The sequence below is a fragment of the Entelurus aequoreus genome, linkage group LG07 (genome assembly GCF_033978785.1).
Source record: "Entelurus aequoreus isolate RoL-2023_Sb linkage group LG07, RoL_Eaeq_v1.1, whole genome shotgun sequence".
In the NCBI taxonomy this organism is placed as follows: Eukaryota; Metazoa; Chordata; class Actinopteri; order Syngnathiformes; family Syngnathidae; genus Entelurus; species Entelurus aequoreus.
The window spans coordinates 63390-85493 of NC_084737.1; the positions used below are offsets into that span (position 1 = coordinate 63390).

Here is a 22104-nt window from a genome sequence, read left to right on the forward strand (position 1 = left end):
CATTGGTTGCATTATTAGATAATATTACAGTTTAAAAGATATTCAATACATGTATTTTTTTTTTTTTTTTCAGTCAAAATGGAAACAATATGAAAGAAAAAATAAAGTAAGTTTTTGATTGAAATCATTTCAAAGCTTTCATTAAATGCAATCCACTTTTATCACTGCTGGACTCTAGGAAGAGGTTCCGCAGCCTCCGAAGCAGAACCTCCAGGAAAAAATAAAATACAAATCAAAGCAAGTTAAAACTTTTAACTTGCTTTGATTTTTTTTTTTTTTTTAAATCATTATATTTAAAATGATTATAATAATAAGTGGATTTCTTTTTTATCATAAGTTTAAAAATAAAAAAAATCAAAAAATCAAAGCAAGTTAAAACTTTTAACTCGCTTTGATTTTTTTTTTTTTTTTAAATCATTATCTTTAAAATGATTATAATAATAAGTGGAGTTCTTTTTATCATAAGTTTAGTTCGAGTTTGTCTACATTTAATTTGATAACATTTTTGTTTTATGTACATTATATGTGGACTTGTGTAGTATTATAATTTAGTGCCGAGGAAAATTATTTTTTATTTAATTGCTCTAAAATATTTTATTTAATTAAAATTAGTTTTTAATTTTTTGGATATATATATAACATTTTTGTCCTTTTTATTTTTAAATCATTATCTTTAAAATGATAATCGTACGTGGAGTTATTTTTATTTGATAATATTTTTGTTTATGTATATGGAGTTGTGTTTAATATAATAAGTTAGTGATTTTTTTGTTTAATTGCTCTAAAAGATTTGATTTCATTTAAATTAGTTTTTCATTTTTCATATATATATATATTTTTTTTAGTTTTTTAAAGTTTTTTTTGTTTAAACAGTGTATAATAATATGAGTATATATACTACTGTCATTTTATTCTCTAGGGCAGGGGTCACCAACGCGGTGCCCGCGGGCACCAGGTAGCCCGTAAGGACCAGATGAGTAGCCCGCCGGCCTGTTCTAAAAATAGCTCAAATAGCAGCACTTACCAGTGAGCTGCCTCCATTTTTTACATTTTATTTATTTACTAGCAAGCTGGTCTCGCTTTGCCTGACATTTTTAATTCTAAGAGAGACAAAACTCAAATAGAATTTGAAAATCCAAGAAAATATTTTAAAGACTTGGTCTTCACTTGTTTAAATAAATTCATTAATTTTTTTTACGTTGCTTCTTACAGAAAGACAATTTTAGAGAAAAAATACAACCTTAAAAATGATTTTAGGATTTTTAAACACATATATAACTTTTTACCTTTTAAATTCCTTCCTCTTCTTTCCTGACAATTTAAATCAATGTTCAAGTAAATTTATTTTTTTTATTGTAAAGAATAATAAATAAATTTTAATTTAATTTTAGCTTCTGTTTTTTCGACAAAGAATATTTGTGAAATATTTCTTCAAACTTCTTATGCTTAAAATTTAAAAAAAAATATTCTGGAAAATCTAGAAAATCTGTACAATCAAATTTAAATCTTATTTCAAAGTCTTTTGAATTTCTTTTAAAATTTTTGTTCTGGAAAATTTAGAAAAAATTATGATTTGTCTTTGTCAGAAATATAGCTTGGTCCAATTTGTTATATATTCTAACAAAGTGTAGATTGGATTTTAACCTATTTAAAACATGTCATCAAAATTCTAAAATTAATCTTAATCAGGAAAAATTACTAATGATGTTCTATAAATTATTTTTTAAAGTTTTTCTCTTCTTTTTTTCGGTTGAATTTTAAAGAGTCGAAATTGAAGATAAACTGTTTCAAAATTTAATTGTCATTTTTTTCGGGTTTTCTCCTCTTTTATAGCGTTCAATTAAGTGTAAATATCACTAATTATTAATAATAACATAGAGTTAAAGGTAAATTGAGCAAATTGGCTATTTCTGGCAATTTATTTAAGTGTGTATCAAACTGGTAGCCCTTCGCATTAATCAGTACCCAAGAAGTAGCTCTTGGTTTCAAAAAGGTTGGTGACCCCTGCTCTAGGGAAAAGCAATATTTAGCAATTATTGTCTAAATTGTCTGAAATATGTTTTTATGTTATTTATTTCACAATTTGATAATAAAACATGATGAAAGAGATCAATGTGAGCTCAAATATTTCTTTTAAATTAAAAGAAATATTTGAGCTTACATTGATCTCTCTTATCATGTTTTATTATGACTTTTTTTCCTGTCAAACTTCACAGTCACTCCCTGGATGGGAAGATTCCAGCAACAGATACTGTCCAAAAAATGTTCTTTGCCTCTGCTTCCACATAAACACGTTGTTCTTTTTTTGCTTGTGATAGAGTGAATGCGCTCATTGATCACGTGACGCATGCACGGCACTAATGCTATCAATGGCTGCAGTCTGACGGCGGGAGGGGGGCGGGAGCTCTTCTTTATCTCATTAAAACAAGCCCGTGCATTGTCAATGCATTTCATCATCGCCATCTACATAAACGTCGACTATTCGCCCCCCAGTTGAAACATGGGAGGGGGAAGCTGACTCAACAAACCTGCTTCTGAAAAGAAAAAAAAAAAAAAAAACTCCTCATGTAACTGTGAAAAGTTGTAGTCGTCCTCCCCTCCCCCCGCCTCCACATGGCGCCAGAAGAAGAAGAAGAAGAAAGTAACCTTTAAACACAGGTTGCTTTTATTATGATTGCTTCAAAGTGTGACTTCTTAATTGAGTGGCTGTTAATCAATGAAGAGCACACACGTGCGGCTGATTAGTATGGTGACGTCACCGTGTGGCAACGACGCGTTTATTAATATCAACAACAAAAATAAAAAAAACAGAAACAAAAAAAAAACAAGGCGTCGCTTCAGCACCCCGACGTTTAACTCACAAAAATAGCGAAATTTCGCATTTTCTTTCATCCTTAATCAAGGGGGAGGGAGTTACGCGCGTGCACGGGAGGTCTCGGAAAGGGGGAGGCGGCGTCGTCGTCGTCGTCGTCGCGAACGCGCCTCATCTTCTTCTTTACTCAACAGCTGCACCGGCAGGACAGCGACTAAACTAACCGACCTCGCTCTACTACTAACATGGCGGACGGACGACATCAAAGTCAACGTTAAGGCCAACACCACAGACACGTCCAACAAACAAAAAAAGGAAGTATTGTCTTTAAAAAAAAAGAAAAAATGTGGACGGTGAGGTCGTGGTTGTTTAGACCCTGAACGCACCACCGAGGCGCCTTGAAGTGAGTACTCCTCAAAAGTTTGACTTCTGTGTGTGTGAATGTGCTTTTTTTTCTCTCTCAAAACGATTGATTTGCGGTGATAATAGAGACGTAATAGGACGTTTGTTAAGCAACGGCGGTGCTCGGACTGCTCCGAACAAAACATTGCAACGGTTGTTTCCAGCAGCTTCCTGGATTTCAACAAAGACTTTGACACCACTTGCTGCACACCTGGACGAGCACAGTAGTTTCTGTTTTTTATAAACGCAACGTTTTGCCTTTAATTAGTGACGTCACATACTGATATTTTTGAACAAACTAGCTACATTTGACCAGCAGTATAATCACAGGGGCAGTTATTAGTGGTATTAATAGTATTATTACACGAGTAGTGCAAACGTATTAGTACTCCAACCTCTAGCTTTTGTTTAACTGTCATGTTCTCTGGATTACTCAATAAAATACTTCACTTTATAGATGACTTTCATGCCACTTTATTGTTGTTTGCCCAGGAAGTAGCCAACAAATATGGTGCTCCAATCATGAAAGATACACCAGACTAGTGATTCGCAAATGTTTTCACCACCTCAGGAAAATAACTTGGCTCTCAAACATTGAACCCCCCCCCCAAAAAAAAACAGTAGCATAGTAGGCCCATGTATTCATCAAAAACATGGCAGAGGCTTTATATAACAGGTATATTTTATATTTTTGGCCACTGTAACATTACACACACTGCACAGACTGATTGATTGAAACTTTTATTAGTAGGTTGCACAGTGAAGTACATATTCCGTACAATTGACCACTAAATGGTAACACCCGAATACGTTTTTCAACTTGTTTAAGTCAGGGTCCACTTTAATTGATTCATGATACAGATATATACTATTATCATAATACAGTCATCACACAAGATAATCAGAGTATATACATTGAATTATTTACATTATTTACAATCGACAAGAAGACGTCGACAATGACACGCCGTATACAGTACATATTTACAGATTTGGCGTACCACTGCGCAATATAGACGATATACGCCAGGGGGCGTCAAACTCGTTTTCATTGAGGGCCACATCGCCGTTATGGTTGCCCTCAGAGGGCCGCTTTCAACAGTGAATAATATACAGTATGAATATAAATGTGTATATATAAAACGTGTGTATAGTTGTCTATGTATTTGATTGTCTTTTTTTATGTACGCTGTACAAAACAAAATCTTTGTGTACAGCTCTGGTAATGCATACTTTCGCACCCACCTGCACAAATGTAATTCAAAATGTAACAATCAAAATAAATGACTTTTTTGTTTTGTTTACTAGGGCATGCATATATAATATGCATTAGTTTGACCATTTAAAATCAACGATAATGAAAAGGAGATGCTTGGAAATAGCATAAAAATGCCCCCAAAATTTGGAAAAACGCGATTTATAGCGTTACTTTTTGGTGTAACCATCATGAGCGTTCTGTTCAGGTATATTTCTTTTATATTTTGATAAATCATCATATTTATGTATTACTAAATTTAAATAGGTATTGATCAATCTTTAAGCTGTGTGTATTTGATTTCAGTTTGCTTTTGAAATCTTATTTAGAATTGTAGTTGAAACTTTTACAATCTTGTGTTGCGCTCATGATGGCGTAACCAAACTAGATTTCATTTAATGATCTTATTTTAAAGTATATTTAAATATTCATTTATAAACATTGAATACATTTCAAATATCAATAAAATGCAATTGCCTTCATCTTATAGGGTAATGTTTAGTTACACTAAGTCATGAGCGTAACACTAAGCTTCCTCACTTTGACTTGTAATATCTCTAATTCTGGTGGTGTTTAATGCTTTTTTCTTTTTGGAACATGTACTATACATATAATAAAGTCCCATATAAAATTATGTTTCTAGCAATGCTTTAATTTTGCCTTTGAAAGTAACACTCCAATGTCCATTAGTGGAGCTGTACACCTTTAGATTGTACTGTTAAAATCTAATATTTGCAGTTTTTTTTACAGCATATAAAATAAATAAATAAATGTAATGGAAAAACGGTACCAGTATTTTTTTTTTAACGGAAAATTCATGCTAGTTTTTTATACTGTAAAATCTACGGTTGTTGTGTTTTTATAGTGTATTATTACTTTATATTGAATAATGGTACAAAAGTGTATTTTACTGTTAAAAAAAAAAAAGTGACTTTAAAAATGTTGGCATGAACAATTTGTTGGATTGAAATCATAAGTCAAGCAGATATTTAAGTATTTATCTTTATTTGAACAAAACATGTTGTTTTGAAATGTATGATGATTATTATAGATTATTAAAGTGTAAATATATGTACTTGGACACAGTACATTTATTTTTGTAATACAATTGCTAAGAAAGGATAAGGTACTTTATTAAGACATATTATTTCTGCCCAGCAAATTGAACTGGTGGGCCAGATCTGGTCCCCGGGCCTTGAGTTTGACACCCGTGATATACACTATCAATGATATCAATTTGGTTGACAATAGAGCTTTTGTCGTGAAATCGCGATGACCCAAGTTGGTGACAGGTTCTAAAACACTCGGAAAGACGGAGCGTTCTAGTTGGCTTCAAAGATGGCTGCTTTGGATATAAACAATGATCTACGTTTCTATAATTTCCTGCATTAGCACTTCTGATTAGTTTTTGTCGCACTAAATCAGCCCTATTCGATGTGAGTTATTCCATAAGTTGTTTATATTCGAACAAGGCTGCTATAGATGTGGGCCATCTTGATTTTTGACCGCGTAACTGGAACGCTCACAACTCGGGTAAAAGGAGCACCATAAGTCCGCAATCCTGGCATCCATGGCGGAAAATAAAACCCTTTTTCTTACAAGTACCACAGGAGGACGAGGATTGGCTAAACATGCTACACTACACACCGTAGCAGGATACAATAGGGCAGGCTAACCGCTAAGCTACAGCTCTTGAATGTAAACAGAGGTGGGCAGATCGATACAAATATTGACAGTAACAATACCAAGTTCATACCAAGGTCTATATATTATATTATCACTAAATCTTTTGTCATTTTTGTTATCGTTTACAAATTTGGGAAATAAGCCCCCGCACACAGGAGGGCTTCAAGGGCAGAAATCAAAGGATTTAAATCAAAGACAATATAGTAAGCAATCATTCAGATATTGTTACACCCCTGTTTGATTTTATAATTGTGAACAAAATTGGAATCATTTAATGATCTTGAAAATTTGAAGTTTAACTACTTGATGTTGGATCGAGTTTACCCCAAAAAATGTGTACGTAAAGTATCCAAACAACATAAGAAAACGTGTCTATTCCTTGTTAACATAAGTGTAGATATGAATAAATTAATAAGCAAGTACATAATTAATAGTTTTGACAAAATAATAATACCAGAAATGATACAGCTAAATCCAGAGCTTTTGTAACCTGTTTTGAAATGGTTCTATTATTTATCCATCCAACCTTTTTTTACTGCATGTCCTTTTCAGGGTTGTGGGGGGTGAAGCTGGAGCCTATCCCAGCTTGGGCAGAAGGCAAGATACACACTGGACATATATTCTAAACTAAATATTGTGATATGTATCTTTATGACAGGGGTGTTGCAATATACAGTACAGGCCAAACGTTTGGACACACCTTCTCATTCAATCAATCAATCAAAGTTTATTTATATAGCCCTTAATCACAAGTGTCTCAAAGGGCTGCACGAGCCACAACAACATCCTCGACATTCAATGCGTTTTCTTTATTTTCATGACTATTTAAATTGTAGATTGTCACTGAAGGCATCAAAACTATGAATGAACACACGTGGAGTTATGTACTTAACAAAAAAAGGTGAAATAATTGAAAACATGTTTTATATTCTAGTTTTTTTTAAATATTTTATATTTTTATATTTATATTCTAGTAGTTTTTATATATATGTATGTATGCAACTGTTTTTTGTATTTATTATTAATGTAAACTTTATTTATTAATTTATGTACATTTATGTGTATGATTAAATATGTCTAATCTGTACTGTTAAACTGGTCACACAAAATGGTTGATGGTTGATTATATGACCGAAATAAACTTATTTAATTCATTTATATGTATGTATGTACTGTATGTATGTATGTATGTATGTAACTGTATTTTTTTTATTTATTGCTAATGTAAACTGTATTAATTTAAGTTTAATTATATGTATGTATGTATATAACTATTTTTTATTTATTATTAATGCAAACTTTATTTAAGTTATGTACATAACAATGTATCCATTAAGAGTTTGAGCAGAAATATGTCATATAGGAATTAACTATACACAATAACACATTAACAAGATGCTGTGTCACATGAATGTTTTTTCGAAGTAATACCTTTTTTAACATTAAAAAACACAAGTAATTTTAAAACAACCTTGTTTACTTTTTATCAAAATAAAACAAAGCAGTTTGGCTAATGAAGATGAAGTCTAATAAACAAGATTTGTTCTTATGTTGGTTCAGTACAACAGTTTGGCCAACAAAAATAGAGTGACACCTCTCACATCGAATACACAATCTTCACAGCCTTCGTTCAGTTCGACGAGAAGACAAAACATTTGAGCTAGTACTGATGCTATTTGAACACTGATAACAGTTTGCAGTAAAAGGAGTGGTCATCCCAGTCAACAAACTAAAGAATTTAAAAACAAGTTGTGACAATGTTCACGACACATCACCTGCTGCATGTTTCCTCACCTAATTAACTCTGTCACAGCAGCTGATGAACGCTGTATTGAGAAAATGAAAGCAACATCAAATAGTTTTCTCCTACTCTGTATACTTTTAGCATGGGGACAAGTGTCTCCAATATTGTCCACACCTGTCTCCATCTAAACACAGCAGTGCGCTCTTAAACGCACGCCATAAGGCGAAAGAAAACCAGACTTTGTGTTGTCTATAATGCATTAATTAATGACGGGGTTTTGGTAATTAAAAAATTTGACGTATTTGACGGGAATTTTATCGCAAATTATCATTATACCGTTTACTGTTACATCCCTCCCCCGTTAACAAGTAAAATGTCAAGGGCGGTCACGGCATGTTTTTGCCGCGGATGTTGGTACATTTTTAGGGCTTTACGACAAATGACTGGGCGGTCGCGGCTTTTGCCGCAGTTGCCGTGGTTAAATTCGAGCCCTGTAATAATAATGTTTCTTAGATAAACTTTCAATAATTGCAAATGGAAAATATAGCTTCACTACCTTAGTCATAATTTTTGCGCTCAAGAAAGAGACTTCTTCTGTTTGAAGTTGTCATTACTGCCACAAGTGGAGGACAGGCGTATTACAACTGAGTATTGCTGCGACTCATGCCAGACCACACCTGAGAAACGGATAGTTTGGCGGCCATCTGGGTGGCCCAACAATGGGCCCCCACCCTAGGGTTAGAGACACTGACATAGAGGATCTATGCAGTAGGTTCTCAAAAACAGACAGTGCTCCTGTCACTTAGAGCACTGTTTTTCAACCCTTTTTGAGCCAAGGCACATTTTTTGCGTTGAAAAAATGCGGAGCCCCACCACCAGCAGAAGTCATTAAAAAAACGAAACTCAGTTGACGGTAAAAAGTCGTCGTCGCAATGGTTGGATATGACTTTAAACCATAACCAAGCATGCATCGATATAGCGCTAGTGTTTAGTTCTTGTCTTGCGCTCCTATTTTGGTGGCTTCATCTTTTTTGGGGGGTACTTTCCTGTAGCAGTTTCATGTCTTCCTTTATGAGCGATATTTCCCGCATCTACTTTGTTTTAGCAATCAAGAATATTTCAGCTGTTTTTATCCTTCTTTGTGGGGACATTGTTGATTGTCATGTCATGTTCGGATGTACATCAGTGTTTCCCATAAACTGCCAAGATACCTGTGGCGGTGGGGGCGTGGCTATGGGCGTGGTCACCATGATATCATCGAGTAATTTGCATAATTTACTACAATGATTTGATTTTCTCTAAAAAGGCTAAAAAAATGTACACTTACTAATTAATAACAGTTTTGTTTTAAACGTCCATCCATCCATTTTACAATATAATACAACACTTTATGTACATATTTATATACAGATTTGAACAATAAGTTATTCACTGAAATATATTTATTAATTGTGGTTCTTACAAAAAATATATCTTATAAAATATAAAAGCTAAAATGTCTCAAAGCTCTGCCCCTTTAATTAGTGCATACTAAATAATTTAACTTTAGCCTACTACTACAACCATATTATTTACCAGCAACATAAAGTGAAACAGAGGCAGAGGTGTTCTGCCACAGTCAGTAACAAATAAACAGAAAGCAGTAGTGGTGGTAGATAGACACAGAGCTTCATCAAACATCTGATCCACTGAACAAAGAGCTCCAAAAATCTTGAACTTTAGACTGCCATCAGTTTTACTCCCTACACTTAACCATGTGTTTCCTACTGCCTGCAGACTTTGCACCCTTTGTTATATACACATGTTGTGTTTCTAATATAAATACATTTAATAAAGTCAAATACAAATAAGGCAACAAGAGAAGTATCCTACACTTCTCTTTTGTAAAGTAAATCTGAACAGCCGATATGGGCATCTACATCAACTATATGATTTGCCTGAGAAGCTGGAGAGGACAAAAAAAAAATAAAAATACGGTCCTCTCCAAGGTTTCTCATAGTCATTCACATTGACGTCCCACTGGGGTGAGTTTTCCTTGCCCGTATGTGGGCTCTGTACCGAGGATGTCGTTGTGGCTTGTACAGCCCTTTGAGACACTTGTGATTTAGGGCTAAATAAATAAACATTGATTGATTGAAAAAACGTTTTTTTTAAATGTTTTTATTTTTTTATTTGTGGCGGACGTAATTCTTTCGTGGCGGGCCGCCACAAATAAATGAATGTGTGGGAAACCCTGTACATTGTGGACGCCGTCTTTGCTCCACAGTAAGTTTTTGCTGTAGTCCAGCATTCTGTTTTTGTTTACTTTGTAGCCAGTTCAGTTTTAGTCTCATTCTGCATCGCCTTCCCTAAGATGCAATGCCTTTTCTTAGGGGCAGTCAGACTATGATTACTGGTTAGCAAAAAATATTTTTAACCCAAATAGGTGAAATTAGATAATCTCCCACGGCACACCAGACTGTATCTCACGGCACACTAGTGTGTGGTTGAAAAACACTGACTTAGAGGATCTTTGACTGTGGTATTACGAAAGCAGTGTCATCTTAAAGGAAATCAGTTGTGTGTGCACTTGATTGCTAAAAACCTTCATTTCCTGTTTCACTACATTGGATTCTTTTCGTGATGCTAAAGAAACATTTTGTGTGGCTTCAGACCGCAAGAAAAGGCTCCTGAGACGGTCTTGTGGTTTTTTTCTTCCCCCACAGTTTCTCACTCATCGTCACGACCGTCCGAGCATGCCCACTCACTCCCCGCTGTCGCTTGTGGAGAGTCCGGACGGACCGGTCCAAGACAGTTGGACCAGCAACAGCGCCAACGTCCCGGGGCCCGGCTCCAGCATGACGCCCCACGCCAACTACCTCCCAAAGGCCCACGAGCCGCCGTCTTGTATGTTCTGCGACCAGACTTTCACCCACCAGGACGAGGTGGGTCCCCACGTGCTGACGCAGCATCCCACCACCTTCTCCGAGCCGGCCGTGCTCCGGATCGAAGCGGAATTTAGGATCCCGGGCCAGAGGGCGCGGGCCAAGCCGGGCAGCTTGGCGCCGGACAAAAAGGAGGTGCACAGCTGCGTGGTGTGCGGCCAGGTGTGGCAGGACGCCGGCGAGCTGGAGAACCACCTGAGGAAGCACAAGGACTACTTCACGTACTGCTGCAACGTGTGCGGGCGGCGCTTCCGGGAGCCCTGGTTCCTCAAGAACCACATGAAGATGCACGGGAAGCCCGGAGCCAAGGGCAAGGCCCTGCAGGATCAGGAGAACCCCGTCACGGTCAACGACGTGGTCCAAGAGGCCGCGTCGGAGCCCGTGGTCACCGCCTATAAAATGTGCATGGTGTGTGGTTTTTTCTTCCCGGACCACGACAGCCTCGTAGAACATAGTAAAATCCACAATCGGGAGTCGGAGACAGACAAAGACGAAGAGTCAGGAGGCGGAGCTATGGGATTTGTCAGCCAACACAGATTTCTTCAGGGTCTTAATCTCAAGCCGTGTCCCCCAGGAGAGTCTTTGCGAGAAGCCGAAAGAACGTCCAAGTGGATCCCGCAGCTGGACCCCTACAACACCTTCCAGGCCTGGCAGCTGGCCACGAAGGGCAAGGTGGCGGTCGGCCCCGTCACCACCAAAGACCTGAGCCAGGAGGCCAGCACGGACAACGAGGACTGCAGCTCGGACAAGGAGCAGATGAACGCCGCCTGGCCCGACGCCCAGGGGGACAAAGCCGCCAGGGAGGTTCCCGGCCGGGAGCTCAGGTCTCAGCATCCCGCCGCCACAGGAAGCCCGGCACCGCGGCTGCTGCAGCGGAGGTCCCTGATGCAAAAGCGCAAAGACACGGAGAGGCCCACCACTTGCGAGGAATGTCGGCGGACTTTCAAGACCTACCACCAGCTGGTGCTGCACTCCAGGGTGCACAAGAGGGAGGCGGGGGGCGACAGCCCCAACTCGTCCACGGAGGGGACTCTGTCCAAGGTGGACCACGTGGAGGACGGCACAGAGGACGGCGCCGAGGAGGCTGTTGTGGCCGAACACTTTGGTGCAGGTGAGTCAAAACAAAACATTTTTTTTATTGTGTGCAACAAATACGTCATTTAAAGAAATATATTGCTGAATTGCACAGTAGCACCACCTACAGGACTGGAGTGGAAGCCCATATACACTATCCTCCAAAACAACAAAAGCTTGGGTACACAGTGCAGGCCAAAAGTTTGGACACACCTACTTCTCATTCCATGTGTTTTATTTATTTTCATGACTATTTACATTGTAGATTGTCACATCAAAACTATGAATGAACACATGTGGGGTTATGTACTTAACAAAAAAGGTTAAATAACTGAAAACATATTTATATTCTAGTGCAGGGGTCACCAACGCGGTGCCCGCGGGCACCAGGTAGCCCGTAAGGACCAGATGAGTAGCCCGCCGGCCTGTTCTAAAAATAGCTCAAATAGCAGCACTTACCAGTGAGCTGCATCAATTTTTTTAATTTTATTTTTTTACTAGCAAGCTGGTCTCGCTTTGCCCGACATTTTTAATTCTAAGAGAGACAAAACTCAAATAGAATTTGAAAATCCAAGAAAATATTTTAAAGACTTGGTCTTCACTTGTTTAAATAAATTCATTATTTTTTTTACTTTGCTTCTCATAACTTTCAGAAAGACAATTTTAGAGAAAAAATACAACCTTAAAAATTATTTTAGGATTTTTAAACACATATACCTTTTTACCTTTTAAATTCCTTCCTCTTCTTTCCTGACAATTTAAATCAATATTCAAGTAATTTTATTTATTTATTGTAAAGAATAATATATACATTTTAATTTAATTCTTCATTTTAGCTTCTGTTTTTTCGACGAAGAATATTTGTGAAATATTTCTTCAAACTTATTATGATTAAAATTCAAAAAAAATATTCTGGCAAATCTAGAAAATCTGTAGAATCAAATTTAAATCCTATTTCAAGGTATTTTGAATTTCTTTTAAAATTTTTGTTCTGGAAAATCTAGAAGAAATAATGATTTGTCTTTGTTAGAAGTATAGCTTGGTCCAATTTGTGATATATTCTAACAAAGTGTAGATTGGATTTTAACCTATTTAAAACATGTCATCAAAATTCTAAAATTAATCTTAATCAGGAAAAATTACTAATGATGTTCCATAAATTCTTTTTTTAAGTTTTTCTCTTCTTTTTTTCGGTTGAATTTTAAAGAGTCGAAATTGAAGATAAACTGTTTCAAAATTTAATTGTCATTTGTTTCGTGTTTTCTTCTCTTTTAAACCGTTCAATTAAGTGTAAATATCATTAATGATTAATAATAACATAGAGTTAAAGGTAAATTGAGCAAAATTGGCTATTTCTGGCAATTTATTTAAGTGTGTATCAAACTGGTAGCCCTTCGCATTAATCAGTACCCAAGAAGTAGCTCTTGGTTTCAAAAAGGTTGGTGACCCCTGTTCTAGTGTCTTCAAAATAGCCACCCTTTGCTCTGATTATGGCTTTGCACACTTTTGGCATTCTCTCCATGAGCTTTAAGCACACCTGTGAAGTGAAAGCCATTTCTTCATTTTATTTGGCCCTCGAAAGCCTGGAAATAATAAAGTACAATAAAGTACTGTAACTTTTCTTACTAAATGTATTCTTTCTATTCTGGGAGGGAAAAAAAACATGTACTCCATGTAATCGCAAATTGTTAAATTAAATATTTTGTAATTATGCAAAAATATATTTTCAAACATTCAAGAAATAAATACTAATAATAATGATTTCAAAGCAAGTTATCCATCAAATTGTGCAATGTAAAAGTAGCAATAGATTTCATGGGAAAATTGTGAAATTTACTGTGGTTTTTACCGCATTTTTTGATAAATGGAAAAAAGTGTACTTTTTTTACTGTTATAAACTGTAGTGTCGTTTTGGCATTTACAGTAATACACCGAAAAATCTACAGTTGATTTGTGGTAAAAAAAAAAAAAAAAAAAAGTACTATAAAATTGCAGTTTTTTTATTTACAGTAAAAATAAAAATGTAGATTTTACAGTAAAATTCTGGCAACTGAGCTGCCTATTTTTATTTGTTTTACCATTAAAACAGCTGTAATGTTTTTCCATTTACAGTAATACACTATATTTTGAGGTGAATTTATTGCAATTTACCATATTTTTTTACATTTTATTTTTGAAAAAATCTAGTAAAATGCATTAATAAATTGTGTAATAATAGTATTCACTGTTAGAAGCGGCCCTCTGGGGCCAAAGATAACTGCCATGTGGCATTTAGTGAAAACCACTTTGACACCTCTGTTCTAAAGCATTTTTAGGTTTACTTTCTATAGTCTTGTCCCTTGAAAAATGCAAGACAGGCTAAATTTGATCCTTGTATAATTTAATATTTTAGGCAAAGTCTTTGACCCTTTGACTATCTTGTTTCTTTTGTTCAAGGTGAGGACGGCTTCTACCGAGCCAAAGTGCGCTCGAAACACTGCAGCTACTGTAACAAGTCCTTCCGGTCAAGGTATTACCTCACAGTGCACCTGAGGACTCACACAGGTACGCCACATTTACATACACCTCAAATACACAATCTGCTTTGGATTACACAACTCTGTTGTTCACCAATATTTTGGTACTGGTACCAAAATGTATTTCAATACTTTTCTAAATAAAGGGGCCCACAAAAAATGGCGTTATTGGCTTTATTTTAACAAAACATCTTAGTGTACATTAAACACGTTTATTATTGTGATTTAAGCCTTAAATAAAATAGTGAACATACTAGACAACTTGTCTTTTAGTAGTAAGTAAACAAACAAAGGCTTCTAATTAGTCTGCTGACGTATGCAGTAACATATTGTGTCATTTATCATTCGATTATTTTGTCTACATTATAAAGGACAAACTGTAAAAATTGATTATTAATCTACTTGTTCATTTACTGTTAATATCTGCTTATTTTTTGTTTCAACATGTTCTATGTACACTTCTGTTAAAATGTAATAATCACTTATTCTTCTCTTCTTTGATACTTTACATTAGTTTTGGATGATACCACAAATTTGGGTATCGGTCCGATACCAAGTAGTTACAGGATCATACATTGGTCATAATTTAAGTTCTCATGTATCCAGGGACGTATTTACTGACTTTATAAACATAATGTAAATTAAAAAGAGAGTGTGTGAGTGCACATGCATGTATGTATGTATATATATATTTATTTATTTATATATTTTTATTTATATATATATATATATATTTTTTTTTTTTCTTAGTTTCCTTTCCCAATAAAGTTGTTTTTATCCTGCCAACACCCCCCCCCCCCTCCCCCACATGTAAAGCGACTTTGGGTATTTAGAAAAGCGCTATATAAATCCCAGTTATTGTTATTATTATTATAATATATATATATATATATATATATATATATATATATATATATATATATATATATATATATATATATATATATATTTTACGATGGTTTTTACAGCTTATATATGGAAATGGAAAAAAAGAGTACCAAAGTTTTTACTGTAAAATCTACGGTTGTTTTTAGGGTGTATAACTGTAAATGGGACTTTTTTTTTTTTTTTTTTACTGTAAATTTTTGGCGACTGAGTTACCAGTTTTTTTCAACCATCATTTGATGGATAAGTTCCTTAATTAGAAATCATGAGTCAAGCTGATATTTAGGTATTTATTTTTATTCTAACAAAATAAGTGTTCAAAACGTATAACATATTTGATGCAACATTAGATGCAGTTTGAAAGATGTGAAATTGCATGGAGTCCATGGATTTTTTTCCCCCTGTCAAAATTATAAAGTTGCATGTTCAGTGTTTCCCATAAACTGCCAAGATACCTGTGGCGGTGGGGGCGTGGCTATGGGCGTGGTCACCATGACATCATCGAGTAATTTGCATAATTTACTACAATGATATGATTTTCTCTAAAAAGGCTAAAAAAAATGTATACTTGCTAATTAATAACAATTTTGTTTTAAACGTCCATCCATCCATTTTACAATATAATTACAACACTTTATGTACATATTTATATACAGATTTGAACAATAAGTTATTCACTGAAATATATTTATTAATTGTGGTTCTTACAAAAAATATATCTTATAAAATATAAAAGCTAAAATGTCTCTTAAAGCTCTGCCCCTTCAATTAGTGCATACTAAATAATTTAACTTTAGCCTACTACTACAACCATATTATTTACCAGCAACATAAAGTGAAACAGAGGCAGAGGTGTCCTGCCACAGTCAGTAACAAATAAACAGAAAACAGTAGTGGTCAAATACAAATAAGGCAACAAGAGAAGTATCCTACACTTCTCTTTTGTAAAGTAAATATGAACAGCCTATATGGGCATCTACATCAACTATATGATTTGCCTGAGAAACTGGACAGGACAAAAAAAAACATTTTTTTAAATTTTTATTTTATTTGTGGCGGACGTAATTCTTTCGTGGCGGGCCGCCACAAATAAATGAATGTGTGGGAAACACTGATGTTATTTCCAGGCTTTCATTAAATGACGTGGCAGGCCTTGATTTTCACACGTGTGCTTTAAGGCAGTGGTCCCCAACCTTTTTGTAGCTGCGGACCGGTCAACGCTTGAAAATTAGTCCCACGGACCGGGGGGGTTATTATTATTTATTTATTTTTCATAAAGAAATACAATCATGTGTGCTTACGGACTGTATCCCTGCAGACTGTATTGATATATATTGATATATAATGTATATACCGTAATTTCCGGACTATAAGCCGCTACTTTTTCCCCTCGTTCTGGTCCCTGCGGCTTATACAACGGTGCGGCTTATTTACGGCCTGTTCTTCTCCGACACCAACAAAGAGGATTTCGGTGGTTTTAGTACGCAGGAGGAAGACGATGACGCAATGATTAAAGACTGACTTTTCATATACCGGTAGGCTGGTTATTTTGATAACGTACAGGCGAGCACTTTGTATTACTTTGCACCATTGTATTATTTGTACTCTGCACGAATGCTGTTCGCCATGTCAAAGATGTGAAAGTTTGATTGAATGATTGAAAGATTTATTGTTAATAAATGGGACGCTTTGCGTTCCCAAACAGTCATCTCTGTCCCGACAATCCCCTCCGTGGTAGCAGGAACCCCTATATACTACGCTAATTACACATCAAAACCCTGCGGCTTATAGTCTGGTGCGGCTTGTATATGGAGCAATCTGTATTTTCCCCTAAATTTAGCTGGTGCGGCTTATAGTCAGGTGCGGCTTATAGACCGGAAATTACGGTAATGTGTTTTTTATGTTGATTTAATAAATAAAAAATAAATAAATTAAAGTTTTTTTAAATTTTTTATTTCCAATCGGTCCCGGGCCGCGGCCCGGTGGTTGGGGACCACTGCTTTATGGAATATTCTGCATAACTGGCACTGACATTTGGCCTCACCCTTATCCTCAGGTGAGAAACCCTACAAGTGCGGCTACTGTGACTACGCCGCCGCCCAGAGGACGTCCCTGAAGTACCACCTGGTGCGTCGGCACAAGGACAAACCCTACATGGAGATCCCCAGCAAGCTGGCGGCGCCCTCCGCGTCACCCCCGGGCGATGCGAAACTCGCCGACGCGACACTGGCGGTGAAAAGATCCCAACTGTGGTTTCCCGAGTTGTTGGCTGACGGAGCGCCAAGGGAAAGCCTCAAAAGCGAGGTGGAGAAAGCGGCCCCCAACACGGACGAGGAGCCTCAGAAGGCGATCGCTAATCCTGCTCTCAAGCAGGCGGCCATCAAGTGTCCCGTTGATGTGAAGGCGGAAGAGGAGGACGTTAAAGACGAGGACTGCGAGGCGCCGTTAAATCTCTCCTTGAAAGTGTCTCTTTCCGTCCCTGCCAGGAAGGCTTCAAGTCCGTCTGCGTGTCCGTTGTGCGCGTATAAAACCATCTACCCGGAGGTCCTGACTATGCACAAGAGGCTGACTCACAAAGAGAAGGCGGATGTTTCCAGAAAGGTGCTTTTCAGCAAACACAAACGCCTCACAGGGTGCCCGCCTGCCCTCCAAGGTAAAGACGTCTCCCCGCTCGCCTTGATCGACAGGCGCCACCCTCGCCGAACCAAGTCCCCGCCCCCTCAACCCGCACGACCCAAAGGACCCGCGCCGATCAACGCGCCTCCCGCTCCGAAGCAAGCCCACGACGCACCCTGGAGGCAGAGCGTGGAGCCGCACCCCGGCAAGTACCACATAGAGCGCCCGCCCACCTTGGACATGGTGGCGGCCGCCGAGAGGAGTTTCCCCGGGAGGAGCGACGGCGCCATTTGGCAGTCTGACGCCGCCCGCCTCTTCCTGTCCAGCCAGTTCGGGAGCCTCCCGAAGATCAGGGAGCCCCCCGGCAGGAAGTTGAGGCCCGCTCAGCCTGCGAGGGACGCTGGCGAGAGGCCTCTTCAAGGGAGGGGCGTCAAAGTCCCCTCACCCGCAGAAGTCTTGGGTCCGATCGGGAGTGCGTCCGTCGCCAGCATCGGAGGCCGTTTGGAGTCTGACTGGAACATGATGAACCTCCTGCGCTCCTGCACCCCCAACAACCTGGCGTCGCTCTATCACGCCGTCCCGGGCAACCCCAACCATGGCGTGCTGACCAACCCCAGAGCAGGTACGTAGCTTGGCTACACGAGTTAGTCCCTCTTTGCGTCGTAAACCTGCTCAAAACGTTGAAGTAAACCCCACTCCTCTGAAGTAGGGATGTTCCTATCTGGTTTTTCTGATGCCGATACCAATACCGATCACCCATGAGTGAGATCGGCTGATACCAATACCGATCACATGTATTAACCGTAAATTTTTTTATGTATTTGTTACTGACAGCTTAACAATATAATCACAATATTTAATGTAGTTCATTATTCTTGTACGTTACATAGCAATGTTGGAGCAAAAACAAAGTCAATAGTACACAATAACTAAACAAAAGCAAAAAAATAATATAAAATTATGTAAATTCATTTGTTTTTGCCCTCAAAGTCCTCCTGTGTCCAGGGAATGTTTCTCTTCAGTTTGTAAGCATGAACAAAAAAACAATTTTTTTTAAGGAAAATAAAGTTGATCTGATCACTCTAGTTTTGATCATATGACTATTGATACTGGTGTAAGACCGTGTGAGGTATATCACACTATATATTGACTATTGATACTGGTGTAAGACCGTGTGAGGTATATCACACTATATATATTAGTTTGAGGTGTATGACATTATTAGGATAGAATAGGCTATTTATGATGTGGTTGCAGTGCAGATACAAAAAGTCCACAAAAATAAACACATGAAAACAAGAAGGAAACATCAAAGAACAAAAAGGACATAAAAGAGATTAAACGAGCACACAGAGCCAATGCAAGCAGCTGCCACTTCAGCGTCGCCATTTCTACATACACCTACAAAAGTAAAACACAAGGAAAAACCGTAAGATGAGAAATAAATCATAGGTATTGTGCACATACGGTTGCACAATTCGTAGACAACAAAACAAGTTACTAAGTAATTATATCGCAGTATGAGATGTATCGCAGTATGAGGTGTATCGCAGTATTAAGTATATTGCAATATAAGGTGTATCGCAGTATGCGGTATATCCCTGTATTAAGTATATCGCAGTATGAGGTATAGATAGATAGTACTTTGATTCCTTCAGGGGAGGTCCCTCAGGAAAATTTAAAAAATGTATACATCACAGTACATCGCAGTATGAGGAGTATCGCAGTATTGAGTATATTGCAGTATGAGGTGTATCACAGTATGAGGTACAGTATATCACAGTATTCAGTATATTGCTGTATGAGGGGTATCGCAGTATTAAGTATATCGCAGTATTAAGTATATCGCAGTATTAAGTATATCGCAGTATGAGGGGTATCGCAGTATTAAGTATATCGCAGTATGAGGGGTATCGCAGTATGAGGTACAGTATATCACAGTATGAGGTGTATTGCAGTGTGAGGTGTATTGCAGTATTAAGTATATCGCGGTATGAGGGGTATCGCGGTATGAGGGGTATCGCGGTATGAGGTACAGTATATCGCAGTATGAGGGGTATCGCAGTATTGAGTATATCGCAATATGAGGGGTATCGCAGTATTAAGTGTTTTTGCAGTATGAGGGGTATCGCAGTATGAGGTACAGTATCGCAGTACGAGGTACAGTATATCGCGGTATTGAGTATATTGCAGTATGAGGTGTATCACAGTATGAGGTACAGTATATCACAGTATTCAGTATATTGCTGTATGAGGGGTATCGCAGTATTAAGTATATCGCAGTATTAAGTATATTGCTGTATGAGGGGTATCGCAGTATTAAGTATATCGCAGTATTAAGTATATCGCAGTATGAGGGGTATCGCAGTATGAGGTACAGTATATCACAGTATGAGGTGTATTGCAGTGTGGGGTGTATCGCAGTATTAAGTATATCGCGGTATGAGGGGTATCGCGGTATGAGGTACAGTATATCGCAGTATGAGGGGTATCGCAGTATGAGGTACAGTATATCGCAATATGAGGGGTATCGCAGTATTAAGTGTTTTTGCAGTATGAGGGGTATCGCAGTATGAGGTACAGTATATCGCAATATGAGGGGTATCGCAGTATTAAGTGTTTTTGCAGTATGAGGGGTATCGCAGTATGAGGTACAGTATATCGCGGTATGAGGGGTATCGTGGTATGAGGTACAGTATATCGCAGTATGAGGTACAGTATATCGCAATATGAGGGGTATCGCAGTATTAAGTGTTTTTGCGGTATGAGGGGTATCGCAGTATGAGGTACAGTATATCACAGTATGAGGGGTATTGCGGTATGAGGTACAGTATATCGCAGTATGAGGGGTATCCCAGTATGAGGTACAGTATATCGCAATATGAGGGGTATCGCAGTATTAAGTGTTTTTGCAGTATGAGGGGTATTGCAGTATGAGGTACAGGATATCGCAGTATGAGGTACAGTATATCGCAATATGAGGGGTATCGCACTATGAGGGGTATCGCAGTATGAAGTATATCGCAGTATGAAGTATTACGTATATTGCAGTATAAAGTATATTGTAGTATAAAGTATATTGCAGTATAAAGTATATTGCAGTATTAAGTATATTGCAGTATAAAGTATATCGCAGTGTGAAGTATTAAGTATATTGCAGTATGAAGTATATTGCAGTATAAAGTATATCGCAGTATGGCGGCCTGTCACTAAACACGGTGGATGTCTTCCACCAGGGGGCAGGAGTGTTCTCTTCCATCACATGACCACCACTCCACCTAACCTGCAGAGAAGAGAGCCTCCAGGCTCCGCCCCCAACCCACAATACGGTACCTCCGACCACACAGCCTAGAAGTTCCCTTTTTCTTCTCAAACTGTCAACTTTCTTTTCTCCACGCCGCTACTTTATTTTGGAAGGGCTCAGGTGTCATTCCCCCCCCCCCCCCCCCCCACACAAGTTCCTGTGCCTTCAGTCCCTTTTTGAGCCTTTCCGTGGGACTTTGTGTGTGTGTGGACATGAACGTGTGTGAAAGTGGAGCTTCTGTCCTCCAGCACTGACCACTTCCTCCCACTGGTACAGCTACTTCCTGCTACATGAAGTCACTTTTCAGACTCCTCAAAGCCTTTCTTTAGTTTCACTCGCCATCTTTCATGGTGAGGAACCGACAAATGCCAGCTGTGATTAATCACCACTTCAACTGTACACTGTGAATGAAATCACTCAAGATTGTTTACAAGATGTGCCAGCTTGGAGATTAAGTTATTTTTCTTTGTTTCACTTATGTAAAATATTGTTTTGAGATTTGTATTAAGACTCGTTTCAATAAAAAGAGGCAGAAAGGTGTGATGATGATTATTGAAATGATCGATGTGATCTACTTTGTTGTAATTACGGACGTCGGCCACAAGAGGGCGACATTGACAAAGTTCATCAAAATTGTTGACTGAGGAAAAATCAAAGCAAGTACAGTATTTGTATTTATATCTTCTTTTTGTTTGAAATCATTCAGAAAAACTGAAATAACTAAAATATAACTTTGATACACTAGTGAGCGTCTTCTTGATTAGTGACGTCACGCTTTTGAACATGTGAAGTACGTATTTTATATTAAATTATACAGTATCACATTGTTATATTCAAGCGAATGCTACATTCAGGGCTGCTGGGAAATGTGTGTGATGATGATTAA

At 37.7% G+C, this 22104-nt stretch overlaps 1 protein-coding gene across 1 annotated transcript; it reads left to right on the forward strand.

Annotated features, from left to right (window-relative positions):
- The first annotated feature begins 2906 nt into the window (after positions 1 to 2906).
- Positions 2907 to 21761, forward strand: LOC133653261 (zinc finger protein 217-like). The gene is made up of 5 exons (XM_062052342.1): positions 2907 to 3215; positions 10605 to 11934; positions 14334 to 14441; positions 17355 to 18536; positions 21151 to 21761. The coding sequence occupies exons 2-5, from the start codon at positions 10635 to 10637 to the stop codon at positions 21264 to 21266; spliced, it is 2706 nt and encodes a 901-aa protein (XP_061908326.1). The 5' UTR covers positions 2907 to 3215; positions 10605 to 10634; the 3' UTR covers positions 21267 to 21761.
- Positions 21762 to 22104: the final 343 nt, after the last annotated feature.